This window comes from Microcaecilia unicolor, chromosome 9 (genome assembly GCF_901765095.1).
Source record: "Microcaecilia unicolor chromosome 9, aMicUni1.1, whole genome shotgun sequence".
Taxonomy (NCBI): domain Eukaryota; kingdom Metazoa; phylum Chordata; class Amphibia; order Gymnophiona; family Siphonopidae; genus Microcaecilia; species Microcaecilia unicolor.
In genome coordinates this window covers 70,500,177-70,514,219 of record NC_044039.1, presented here as the reverse complement: position 1 = coordinate 70,514,219, position 14,043 = coordinate 70,500,177, and the positions used below count along the sequence as shown (strand labels likewise).

The window sequence follows — 14,043 nt, the reverse complement described above, 5'->3', positions numbered from 1 at the left end:
CTGGCGCCCCCCTGCAGCCTATCAGTTGGCGGCGGCGGCGCCCCCCCCCCCCCCCCCCCGTGAAAATGATCGCTCACCACTTGCCACACTGACAGGAATTGTCAGCAATATTTTTAGAAACAAATTGCTATACATTGCAAAATAAGATAGCAGATGTAAATTCTCAAAGTGGACATATTCCAAACACTAAAATGAAAATAAAATGATTTTTTTTCTACCTTTGTTGTCTGGTGACTTTCTTTTTCTGATCATGCTGGCCCAGTATCTGATTCTGCTGCTATCTGTCCTCTTAACTCCGTTTCCAGGGCTTCCTTTCCATTTATTTCTTTCATTTCATCCTTTCTTCTTCATTTCTGGTCCTCAGCTTCTGCCTATTTTCTTCATCCATGTGCAGTTTTTCTCCTCTCTTCCTTTTCCCTCATTTCATCTCCTTCATCTCTCTTCCCTCCCCTCTATGTCCAGCAATTTCTCCTCTCTCCCTGAGCCCTGCCCTCCCAATCCATGCCCATCCATGCTCCTCTGTGCCCTGCCCTCCCAATCCATGCCCATCCATGCTCCTCTGTCCCCTGCCCCCTCCATTCATCCCTATCCAGCAATTCCCCTCTCTCCCTGAGCCCTGCCCTGCAATCCATATCCATCCATGCCCATCTGTCCCCTCCATTCATCCCTATCCAGCAATTCCCCTCTCTCCCTGAGCCCTGCCCTCCCAATCCATGCCCATCCATGGTCCTCTGTCACCTGCCCCCTCCATTCATCCCTATCCAGCAATTCCCCTCTCTCCCTGAGCCCTGCCCTGCAATCCATATCTATCCATGCCCATCTGTCCCCTCCATTCATCCCTATCCAGCAATTCCCCTCTCCCTGCCCTCCCAATCTATGCTCATCCATGCTCCTCTGTCCCCTGCCCCCTCCATTCATCCCTTTCCAGCAATTCCCCTCTCTCCCTGAGCCCTGCCCTCCCAATCCATGCCCATCCATGCTCCTCTGTCCCCTGCCCCCTCCATTCATCCCTTTCCAGCAATTCCCCTCTCTCCCTGAGCCCTGCCCTCCCAATCCATGCCCATCCATGCTCCTCTGTCCCCTGCCCCCTCCATTCATCCCTTTTCAGCAATTCCCCTCTCTCCCTTCCATGACCCCCCCTCGCATCCATGCTCCTCTCTCTCCCATGTCCCAGCCTGGCCCACCCTCTTCTCCCACCCCCCTTCGCATCCATGCCCCCCCCCTTCGCATCCTTGCTGTCGTTTCTCCCCTGCCCTCCCGCTCCCATTGTTCAACTGCCCACCCTCTTCTCTTCCCCAACATCCCTTTTCTTTTTTTTTTCTTTTTAAAGTTACCTCCGTGGCGGCGGTTCCAGCAGCGCAGCGTCAGGGAAGGAGGCGGCACTCCCGACGTCTAGCCTTCCCTTCGCTGTGTTCTGCCTTCTTCTGACGTCATCCTTGACGTCAGAAGAAGGCGGAACACAGAGAAAGGGAAGGCTAGAGACGTCGGGAGCGCCACCTCCTTCCCTGACGCTGCGCTGCCGGAACCGCCACCACGGAGGTAAATTTAAAAAGAAAAAAAAAGAAAAGGGATGTTGGGGGGAGGGCAAGCGAGGTGAGCATGGTGCGGCGGCACCCCCCAGAGGGAAGCGCCCCCCTGCCATGCTTACCTCGCTTACCGGGTTAGCACGGCCCTGGGCAGTATGTATGCATGAAGTATCTGATGCTGTGATGGTTACCAAGCTCCCATAATAGTCATATAGGCAGGGGTTTTGCTCCTTCATGTTCAGTTTTACAATCAAGTACTGTAGAGATGAAAAGGGGCAGGGTGAACAAGAGATAAAAGGGACTTGAGATCAGGGCAAGGCTGGCCTAACCATTAGGACTAGGGGTTGGGGGGAGGATTCCAAAGAGCAGCTCCAATCAAAGTAACACAATAGGTCCAGACAACCACACAAAGTAAAAGAAATAGCTGTACTTTTGCCAGCAAGGAGAGATGGAATTGGGGTAATTGTGATAGTTGGAGAGGGAGTGCAAGGCTGCAAGTTTGCCTAGGGCATCTAATACCCTTGCACCAGCCCTGCATCTTGTGGGAGCCAGGGGTATTATAAAACAAAACACTCTCCATTCATAACAAGAATAATGATTGAAGTTCAGTGGCTCCTAGATTTCTTTTGTCAGGGCTGCTAAGTTTCCATCATTGTTCTTGTGCAGAGCATTATTTCTTCATTTATACCACTTTAATGACATTAACATTAATGTGATGTAATTCATTGTGGAAGCTAATGGACTGGTGTTCACGTGATTGTAGGCATTTAAAAATGTTTATGTTACAGCAGAGGGACCTGATGTGCTTGTCTGTTTGGGGCCCATCAAAGGATCAGTACTGCCTTGTTTGTGGACCTGTCCTCCAGGAACTTGCCCAAACATTTTTCGAACTCTTTTATACTACTAGTCGTGATCACATCCTCTGGCAACACATTTCATAGGTTAATTGTCCATTGACAAAAAAAATACTCTTAAATTTGTTTAAAATCTGCTGCTAGTTAGTTTCATGCAATGTCCCATATTTCTGGTATTCTTTGATTGATTGAATAAATAGACAGCCTCTATGTGCACTAGTGTTGTGGCTGTATATCCTAACACACCTTAGACATCAGTCACATGGACTTGAATAAAGAGATCACAATATAAAGAGAGAGAAATCTCCAATTACAGGAGAGGCTGATGTCTAATGGAGCACCTGAACTGAGATGTTGGATATGCTAGCTGCTCCCTCTGGCCTGTATGAGTGATTGGAACCCTTTCATTTGCCACAACACACAGGAGATAAGTTGCCCTGCATACATGTGGGCCCAAGAGAATGCAAGACCTGGTAATCCCTGCAGTCTGTACACAAGGTCAGCATCCTTTGAATGTTCTGGGATCTGCCCTATACCTCCAGGTTAGAGCTTGGGTTCTGGCATCCATGGCTGCTCTGTAGGGGCTGCACAACCCCATATCAGGCATGGTATGCCTCAGATTCAGCATGCTATTACACACAGCCTTCATGCTATGCCTATGGACCATTTATTGAACACTTCAGTCATTCTTGACATAGCTTGCTTATGACTTTTGAGAAGCTGTGAGACCCAGGGTCAGTGTGCTATGTTGAGTAGTAAAGGAGAGCTTGGGGAAGATTTGTAGGTTAGGTATCATACCACAGACAGGTGGCCAAACAAACTTTGCTATGCATTGTGAGGCTGCCACTACAGGATATGTAGCCCCCTGTAAGGTTCCTAGCTGTGCACATCTTTGGCAATGTTGTGATTTTACAGCAAAGCAAATTCAGGTATGTTACTATTTCCTATCTGGAGCTGAGGCATGAATATCTGATCCTGAGGGAGGCAGCTCTCAGGCCACAGATGCTCTGGGACAACTTTCCCAGCTCACAGAAGGTGCACATGCAGCTGTAGTCCAGCAGTTGTTACTCCTGAAGATTGCTGAATCAACTTCCACAGTATCTGTGTATACAGGCATTGAAAAGGGAGAGCTTCTTGTGCCCTGCCATCGCTGTTTGAGGACCAGGAGGAGCATGGTGAGGATAACTTAGACGGTGTTGGTGGTGAGCAGCAGCATGGATGGCGATGTGAGCAGGACCTTGTCAGGTGTACTTTACAGCTGATGGACCATAATCAGCTCACACAGCTTCTGGTTACAGATGGGACAGTATTCATGGCAGTCACCTCCCATGCATGGGGAGGAGGCAATGAAGGGTGTAGCCTGTAGAGATTTGTTGCTTTATCTCCACAGTGCACAGAGATGAAATATCAGAGCAAGAAGCCAAACAAAAGAAAGAAAGAAAGAAAAAGCTCCAAAGAAGTGTGCCTCTAAAACGTACCAGTGCATAATGCAGTTATACTTCTGCTCCACCCAGTATAACCAATCGTAACATGCACACTTATGTATACAGAAAAAGGAGTTTTATTCCCTCAGTTACTAAGAGTGAAGACACAATAATTGACTGGTTAGGATGGAATTCCAACACCACCTTAGGAAAAAACTTAGAATGTATGTGCAAAACCACTCTGTTGTTGTTAAACTTTGTATGGATCAGCTATAAAGCTTACAGTTCAGTGACCCTGTGTGCTGAAGTAACCAACACCAAAAACTGGACCTTTCAGATCAGATACTACATGTGACAAGTATCAAGTTTATCAAAGGGTGCTTTCATCAGTTGGGTGAGGACAATATTGAGATCCCATGACACTGTTGGGGGCTTCATGGGGGTTTTTAGTAGAACCAAGCCCCACATGAAGCGAACAACTAGAGAGACTGAGCAGAGATGGGTTTACCTTTTACATGGTATGATAAGCTCCAGCTGTACTGAGATAAACTCTTATAGTTGTTCTTGTCACCTGATTCAGACAGATATAGAAGGTATTTAAGCAGTTTTTGTGTAAGGCAGGAAAAGTGATCTAGGGCCAGGACCTCAGACAGCATAGTGTTCTGGAAGAATTTCTTCCCATGGGATTCCAATGTTCTAGCCTTCCTCTCTGGGGCACCAATGAGTCTGTTTTGCAGCTTTTGGCTCTTCTGAGAGAAGATTTGACCACCATGGAATGGTGAGGAAGCTGGAGCTCCTTGAATCCCAGAGTGTTATGTTCTCTTTACATAAAGTCCATCTTCTTAGTGACCTGCTATACGGGGGGTGGGGGAGTCTTTCACTGCTCTATCTGTGACCCACACAGATAGATTCTGTGCAATCTCAGCCTCCTTTGGGGTGTTTTCAAACTGATGGATGTCCAATGTCTCAGTTAAGGCACTGTTCTGTCCCCTGACAGCCTGGCACTAGTTATAGTGTGACCCTAAAATGTGTTAATGCCTTCATTGCTATTCTTACTCCTAAAGAGCTTGACTGCTGCAGTCTTCACTGCTAAGATATGTGTGTGAGCAATGCATTGTGTGTAATGTAGTTCATAGACAACGCAACCCCACTTGCCTGTCTGTATAAGATCTGCTACTACTGGTTGTGATGCTGCTTAGATCACTCCTCTGTCTCAGCCAAGCTTGGCTTCTTTGTTTACGTGCCAGCACTTCCTGGCCATTCTTACTATCTCTGTCCTGAGAGGTCAGCCAGGTATGATCTTTTCATCCAATCAGGGGCTGCCCCCTAGAGCCGCCCTTGCCACTCGAGGACAGGCTTTGTCCCTATTGGCCTTTCTACTCCTTCTCTGAGTCTGTAAGGGCTTCTGGCTCCGCCCCCCTGTCCATGAGGAGGACAGTATCCATTTTGATCCAGGACAAAGCAATGATCCTGTTGTAGCTCTGGAAAAGCACTAGTCTTTTCACCCTGAAAATACCCTCCTAGAAGAGGGTACTGCACTCCCAAACACCTAACTCTGAGCTGCCTCTATCTGTGGAACTACTTTTCTTATCTCTGCAATGAGCTGATCCCACTTCTACCTTCTTTTCACTGATACAGCTCATGAAACTACAGGGTTTCTTTGTGCTTATGAACATCTAACTGTGAGTAATCATCTATGTTATTCAATAAAGGAACTTCAGAAAAGAACAAGAGATTTAGGTGTGTTGATGTGCTAGGGGTTTATACTTCAAGATATTGAGACTTATAGCTAAATAACTATTAAGAAACAGCTATACAAGTCTCAGGAGACTTGACAGTGAAAAGACTATTATAACAGCCAGAGTTCCAGCAGGATAAAAATGTGCAGCATCTAATCAAACAGGAAAGTTAAGCTTGTGGAGAGGCTAAATGTGTGAGCTAAGCTAGCCAGAAAAAGGAAACTTGCCTGTAGTACTATGGACACTAATCTGGATGCAGAGGAAACTAACTGAAAAAAAAGCAACTTTTAATCTGTTAAAGGCATCTATTAGAAGCACTGATTCTGGGAAGAAAGCATAAGATAATAGAGGTTTAAAACCAGTGACTGTCTGCCTTCCCTGTACATCCACATTTGCAAGGAGCAATTAAGTTAGAAGTACCCTCCTATTGTTCTTCAAGCACGTTTCTCCATCCCTAGAGCAAACTCCCCTTCCCCTCTGCTTCCAGCCAGAGCCAGTAATTCGAGCCCTAAAGTTTCTCAGGACAAGAAGGGTGAGAAGCAATTAGTTGCTAAGAGACAGATCAAAGCAATACCCTGACTTGTGCCACTCCTCTCCCCCCCCCCCCCTCACCCTCAGCAACTCTGCTCATTAACTTGTAACTGAAATTTGATACAATCCTGGTGTGAACGGCTCAAGAAAAAATCTCCCTCTTTTGAGTCAGTGAACAGAGGGAGGCAAGTTTAAAGAAGCAAGCAGGCACAGTTTCACTCAGAGCGAACCCCCACACATCTAGCCCCCTCCTACACAAGAAAAAAAAACAACCTGATCTCTCATTTAACCAAAGAAAACAAACAAGCGCAGGATAATGGCAGACCTTAATGCTTCACAGACTACACCAGATGCGGTAGCCCTTGACCCAGACACACAAAGGCGGCCAGAGAGACAGGCAGATAGAGCAGACCTCCTTCCTCCTCAGGCCCAACAGGAAGTAACAAGAGCCATAGAGGAAACAGCGAATGCAAGCATAGATATACGAGACAATGCCTCCCTGTGCTCCCACTCTTCGAAGCACACATCCAAGAGCTCAAGATCCTCCAGGTCACGAGCATCAACCCGCTCCAATCTGTCGGCAGCTAGCTCAGCGGTGCATCAGGCACGGATTGCAGCGGCGATGGCCAAGTCTCGCCGTCACCACCTTGAACAAGAGATCGCCCTGAAGCTAGAATTGGCTGACCTAGAGGCGGAAGATACCCATAGGAGTGCTGATTTAGAGGCAGAAGATGCCCGCAGGAGGGCCGACAGAGGCGGAAGATGCCAGCAGGAGGGCCAAGGCGACACGCGAGAGGGCTGCAATGGCGGCTGAAGTTGCAAGAAGAAGGGCCAAGCTGAACATTAAGCTGAAGGCGCTCCAGCAAGACAGAGAAATCGCTAGGTTGGAAGCGAAAGCCAATGCCTTCGGAGAAGCGGTGGAATTGAGTGACGCTGCGGAGCGACTCAGCCACCTTTCCGCTGAAGACCCTGCTCGAAGAACTAAAGCTTATGTGATAGCATACACCCCAGCACCTAGCAGAGCAGCGATACATTCAGAGCCAGAGGAGCCCTCCGATCCTGAAGAACCAAACTTACCCTCAGCACTGGGAATGCGAACCCAAGAAAGAAAGCCCGAGGTGCGACACATCACGGAAGCTGACTCTCAGCGCACCGACGCGCATGTATATATACGCTCTGATGCACCACCACTGCCTCCAGGGGCATCATTTCAACACTCCGTAGGCAATCAAGAAACAACAAAGCGGTCGCATCCCACGTATACCCTACAGAGGGCCAGACCAATCCACCAGCAGCGGTCACCACTGCTCAACCCGAAACCTCAACAGGAGACGAGCTAGTGAGATATCTGGCGCGCAAGGATCTGGGAGGCTCGGGACTTACCCAGTTCGACGGCTGCCTCGAACGTTACTGGGCATGGAAGTCAGACTTCAAGGACGCCATCGCGAACATGAGGCTCACTCCCAAGCTACACTGGCTGGGGAAGGAAACAGCTGTACGCATAGAGGAATTGAAGCACTCCTATCTAAGCAACCCGTCTAAAGGGTTAGAAGAGATATGGGAAAGACTCGAGGAGTACTACGGGAGCCCGGAAGCCATAGAGAATTTGTTGTTCAACAAGTTGGATAGATTCCCAACGATATCTGTTAGAGACCACTACAAGTTGCAAGAACTGGGAAACCTCCTTCACGAGCTGGAAGCAGTCAAGGCCGAGAACGGATTTCCAAACCTCAGCCAGCTAGACACTCCTCGGGGCACCAAGAGCATCTTAGGGAAGTTACCATACGACATAAGGGAGAAGTGGTCAGTAGTCGGCACACGATACAAGGCAGAGAATCAATGGAAGTATCCTCCCTTCAGTATCTTCACAAGTTTCATAAGGGACATAGCCAAAAGGAGAAATGACCCCTGGTTCATGGTAGAACCATCTGAATCGGGACCGTCCTGGGAAGGGAATCCATCCAGAACATACAGGAAACCCATTTCTGTGCATAAGACGAAAGTATCATCCTCAACGCCTGACCCTCTTCCCAACACGGAGAATACAGAGGTCCTCAACGAGCAGTGTCTAATACACAAGGTGCCCCATCCGCTCAGAGAGTGTCGGTGGTTCTTGAGGGTGCCTTTGAAAGAGCGCATGGAGCTGCTTACGAGGTACAGATTCTGCTACAGGTGCTGTTCTTCCTCAGACCATCTCGCCAGAGACTGCAGAGCCCCTGTCCGGTGCGCGGAGTGTGGCAGTAACCAACATATCTGTGCCCTACACCCCAGCGGAGCAAAGCCGTGTATCAACCCCGAAACAGATCACGGCGGGGAGATGGAAGAAAGGGAGGCGACGACGCTCCAGGTCACGCTTAAGTGGACGAGGGTGTATGGGAAGACCCGCGAAGGGAGGTCTTGCACCAAGATATGCCTAGCCAAGGTGTATCCCGAAGGGCGACCCAAGGAAGCAGTAAAAATGTACACTATCATAGACGAACAGAGCAACCGGTCCCTTGCAAAATCAGAGTTTTTCGACCTGTTCAAGCTCCATCAAGCCTGTTCCTCTTACAGCATTAGGACATGTACAGGAATCGTGCAAATGTCGTGAAGAGTGGCGAGAGGTTACGTGATAGAGGCAATACATGGAAGCGCTAAGTCACGGTTGCCCACTCTGATCGAATGTGACCAGATACCAGATGACAAGGATGAAATTCCAACACCAGAGGCGGCATGGGACCACCCCCATCTAAGACCCATAGCCAACTCAGGCCTGTGGATCCAGACGCTGAAATCTTACTCTTGCTGGGCCGGGACGCGCCAGAACTCTTGTGCATCCATGAATCACGCAGGGGCCCGCGTGATGCTCCTTATGCGCACCGTCTCAACTTGGGTTGGACAATAGTGGGCAACGTCTGTCTCGATCGAACAAAGCCAAACATCAAGGTGCTCACCACCAACGGCCTGGAAGACGAGCGCGCTTCCTTATTTGAACCATGCACCAAGCACCTGACCAAAGAGACCCCCGCTTACAAGCAATGGAACAGTGACTCAACACTCTACCGAACCACCTCCACAGCAGATTTGAGTGAACACTTGGGAAGCTCGGTGCTCCACACCACTGAAGATGATGACAAACCGGCCTTCTCTATAGAAGATAAAGAGTTCCTGAACGTCATGAAAAAAGAATTCAGGAAAGGCGAGGCAAACAGCTGGATGGCACTCCTCCCATTTCGTAAGCCCAGGTCTCGGCTCCCGAACAACAGAAGTTACGCCCTTTCTCAACTTGCTTCACTGCAGAAAACTTTGAGAAGGAAACCAGAGATGAGAAAGCACTTCATAACCTTCATGCAAGAACGTTCGCAGAGTCTGAGCCTTCACACAAGGCGAAGGAAAAAGAGGTCCAAGCAAGAATGCTCACCGCAAAGGCTGAGCCTTCACACAGGGTGTGGGCAAAGGAGACCGGAGCAGTCGCTCTCAAGCAGGATATCAGTTGAACTCCCTTGGTCTAAATCAGAGGGAGCCGGACAGCCACACTCCGCATCAGGCATCGGAAAGGCGCAAGCCAACCAACCGGCAGTGACGTCAGCTGCTCGACTTGAAGCCACAGCAAGAGATGAGCCAGTAGAGTATCTGACCAGCAAAGATCTGGGGAGCACGGAGCTTACCCAGACCAGCGATCGCCCTGATCGCTACAGGACGGAGAAATCCAATTCCGAGAAGGCCATAGCGAGTATGAAGCTTACTCCTAAGCAAGAGAAGTACACAATGCTGCACGGGCTGAGAAAGGAAACAGCCGCACATGTAGAAGAATTGAATCCAGATCATCCCGCCAAAGACAGCGAAGTACCTATCAAGGGTACAGAACATGGCAACGACCAAAGCGTCTATGCAGTACACCCAGATGATGCAGAACCGAACTCTAAACCCGAGTCGAATCATGGCAGGGAGATGAAGGAGGAAAAGGCACCAACATTCCAAGCCACTCCGAGATGCGCGAAGGGAGATGCCGCACCAAGACATGCTTGACCGAAGTGCACCTCGAAGGACGACGTGGCAAAGCAGCCAAAACGTATGGCGTCATAGATGAGCAGTGCAACAGGCCTCTCGCAAGATCAGAGCGCCATGACCTGTTCGACATCCACCAAAACTACTCCCCAGACAGCATCAAAACTTGTGCAAAGGCCGTACAGACGGCAAGGCAAGCAGCAAGTGGTGACGCGGTAGAGGATACGAATGGCGACACCATGCCACGGTCACCCACAAGGGCTGAACGTGAACAGATACCAGATGACAAGGGTGAGATTCCCACGCTACAGGCTGCCCGGAATCACCCTTACCTGAGGCCCACAACCGACCAGATTGCCTACTTGAATCCACATGCTGAGATCTCGCTCTTGCCGGACAGAGATGTACCAGAATCCCTGGACATCCGTGAATCATGCAAGAGCCCACGCAGTGCTCCCGATGCACACCCACCCAACTTGGGTTGGACAACAGTAGGCGATGCCTGCCTCAAGCGAACAAGAAAATCAAATGTCAAGGTACTTCACACCAATATCCTGGACAGTGGGCGCTCTTCCTTGTTCGAGCCATGTACCAACCATCTAACCACCAAAGAAGCTCCCGCCCAGAGGAAACAGAGCATTGTCCCAATGGTCTACAAAACAGTCTCTCAAGCAGACCTAGGAGAACACCTGGGAAGCTCAATGTTCCAGAACACCAAGATGGAGACGAACCAGCCTTCTCCATAAAAGATAAAGAGTTCCTGAGCATGATGAACAAAGAGTTCAGTAAAGATGAGTCATTCCCTTCAGTAGACCATGCCAGAGACCTGAAAGATCTAGACTTGGGTGTGGACACACCCTTGTTTCAACGCTGCCTTGACCTAAGCTGGGAATTCACCCTTTGGGTCTCCACCCAGCTGCAACAGCGCACCCAACGAAGCATCCTGTCTACAGTGAATGGCATGTATGATCCACCACCAAGATTTCGATTCCTGGACCACCCAAAGAAGCACAAGCACAGAGAGTCGCCAGCCTCCCATGAAGACCAAAGACTCAAAGACTCTCTCTCTCTTTTGTGTTGTCTAGAGTTGTTGTTGTCTGTCTCTCGTTTCAGCTCCTGTGTGATGAAGAAGATGACCCTACAGCCAGTGTCGCAACTGTGGAGTGATCCCTCTCTGACTCACCCTTTGTCCCGAGGCTCCTGTTCTTGTCAAGTTTGTTCCAGCATCCTGAATCCTGTTCCCGTCCAGCTTGTTCGAGTATCCTGAACCTGGTTCCAGCATCCCAGCATCCTGAATCCTGTTCCTGCTAAGCCAAGTCCATCCCAGCATCTGGTTCCAGCCAAGCCAAGCTTGTTAGTCCAGTCCTGCTTGGGAGGCCTGCCTCCTGCTGCCGTTCGATGACAATAAGCCAAGGATTTATGTTGTTCCAGAGTTTGCGACTTGTTTGTTTAAAGCCTGGGGTCGTGACAGCTGACAGACAACCTGAATACAGACAGTGGACTTTGCATGCTATTAGTTTGATAACGTGCGATAATAATAATAGTAGTATCTTTGATACCAGACGGGGAGTGTTCTGTCCCCTGACAGCCTGGCACTAGTTATAGTGTGACCCTAAAATGTGTTAATGCCTTCACTGCTATTCTTACTCCTAAAGAGCTTGACTGCTGCAGTCTTCACTGCTAAGATATGTGTGTGAGCAATGCATTGTGTGTAATGTAGTTCACAGACAACGCAACCCCACTTGTCTGTCTGTATAAGATCTGTTACTACTGGTTGTGATGCTGCTTAGATCACTCCTCTGTCTCAGCCAAGCTTGGCTTCTTTGTTTACGTGCCAGCACTTCCTGGCCATTCTTACTATCTCTGTCCTGAGAGGTCAGCCAGGTATGACCTTTTCCTCCAATCAGGGGCTGCCCCCTAGAGCCGCCCTTGCTACTCGACGGCAGGCTTTGTCCCTATTGGCCTTTCTACTCCTTCTTCTCTGAGTCTGTAAGAGCTTCTGGCTCCGCCCCCCCGTCCATGAGGAGGACAGTATCCATTTTGCTCCAGGACAAAGCAATGATCCTGTTGTAGCTCTGGAAAAGCACTAGTCTTTTCACCCTGAAAATACCCTCCTAGAAGAGGGTACTACACTCCCAAACACCTAACTCCGAGCTGCCTCTATCTGTGGAACTACTTTTCTTATCTCTGCAATGATCCCACTTAAACTTCTACCTTCTCTTCACTGATACAGCTCATGAAACTACAGGGTTTCTTTGTGCTTATGAACATCTAACTGTGAGTAATCATCTATGTTATTCAATAAAGGAACTTCAGAAAAGAACAAGAGATTTAGGTGTGTTGATGTGCTAGGGGTTTATACTTCAAGATATTGAGACTTATAGCTAAATAACTATTAAGAAACAGCTATACAAGTCTCGAGAGACTTGACAGGCACTCCATAAGTGACAGCAGCCTCTCCTGCAAGTGGAGGTTTCTCTCCCTTTATGCTGTAATCTCTTTGTTATTGTGCTGGCATTATATTAAAGGTATCTATTGTATCCTATTTCCTGGGTGAATGTGTGAGTCTGTAGTCTATGCACATTTGTCATCTGAAAATACAAAAGAACTCACAAGGTACAATCTAGATCACATGGAACGGTAATTACACCTCAAAATGTGGTGGTAACTTTGCCTGCTAACACACTGCTCTCAGGGAGCAAGTTAAAGGAGTCAGCACAATAAAAACTCTTGGCCCCCCAATCCCTGATCTTTTTGTCAGGACCAGTTGTGCTCATACCCTCCCCTGTATCTCTGACCTGCCTGATCCCTTTTATCAAAAAATCTAAGTGCAGCAGCCTGAGCCCTAGTGGTATTATTGTGGTACTAGTGCTGGAGGCAGCAGCCTGAGCCCTTGCGGTGTTATTGTGGTACTAGTGCTAAAGGCCTAAGGCTGGGATAAGAACAACAGGAAATCTTTCCTCCGTAGAAGGGATTTTTAGGTATGTACTAGGAGTGGGGAGTATTGGAGGGGCAAGATTTCTTTTTTACCATACTGGTCAGCCCATTAAAGAAAGCAGGCTTATCAATAAGCGTGTTTTTCATACGCCGCTATGCTCATTTCTCTGCAGTACCGCTGGCATCGGTGTAAGTTCAAACGTAAGAACAGGTATTCATGTAGTGGGGAATCCCAGAGCAGAACATGCTTTTGCCATTGTTTAAAGGCCTGATGCAGGCAGGCAGAGGGAAGATAAAAATTGGCTGCAAAGTAAAAAAAAATTGGGAGGAATGGGAACCAAAGCAAAAGTTGGCTCGGGGTTATTTAAACAGTGTGGGTTAGTGAATTCCATGGTAAATTTTTCATAATAGCAAACACAAAGGGTTAGTAAATAGACCTAACTGGGATTCTTAAAATGTTGTCATCTGAATTACCTATAAAGCATTGTCATTATAACTACTTTAAAGTAACAGTTTTACATCTGTGTTTATAGAGAGTTGATGAAGATACAGAAAGAAACCATAGCCATAGAAACCTCATTGGAACAGCAAAGATTAGAGAGGCACAATTTGCTTTTGGAATGTAAAGTTCAAGATTTGCAGATAAGCCTGCTGCTGGGATCATTGGATGAAATCAGTGAAGTAGAGGTAATTCAGTAAACACTTTGAAAAGATATAAAGATTGAATATGCAAATAAAGGTGAGGGCACAAGCTCTCACTTGATTTTTCTCTACAAATTATATATGTGTGTGTGTGCGTGTTTGTATAATGAAAAGGAAAGAGGATGAGATTTGATGTACCACTTTTCTGTGGTTACAATCAAAGCGGTTTACATATTACTAGTAAAAAAGGCCCGTTTCTGTCAGAAATGAAACGGGCGCTAGCAAGGTTTTCCTCTGAGTGTATGTTTCAGAAAAAGTGTGTGTGAGAGTAGGAGTGTGTGTGTCAGAGAGAGAATGAGAGAGAGAGAGTGACAGTGTGTGTGAGACTGTGTGACAGAGAGCG

The 14,043-nt window shown here is 48.0% G+C and overlaps 1 protein-coding gene across 1 annotated transcript in view; it reads left to right on the top strand.

The window, feature by feature from the left end:
- Positions 1-14,043, top strand: part of SMC1B (structural maintenance of chromosomes 1B) — a 1,336,696-nt gene that overhangs the window by 830,424 nt on the left and 492,229 nt on the right. The window contains exon 18 of the mRNA XM_030213853.1: positions 13,532-13,685. Within this exon, the coding sequence (XP_030069713.1) occupies positions 13,532-13,685 (154 nt within the window). The remainder of the gene's footprint in view (positions 1-13,531; positions 13,686-14,043) is intronic.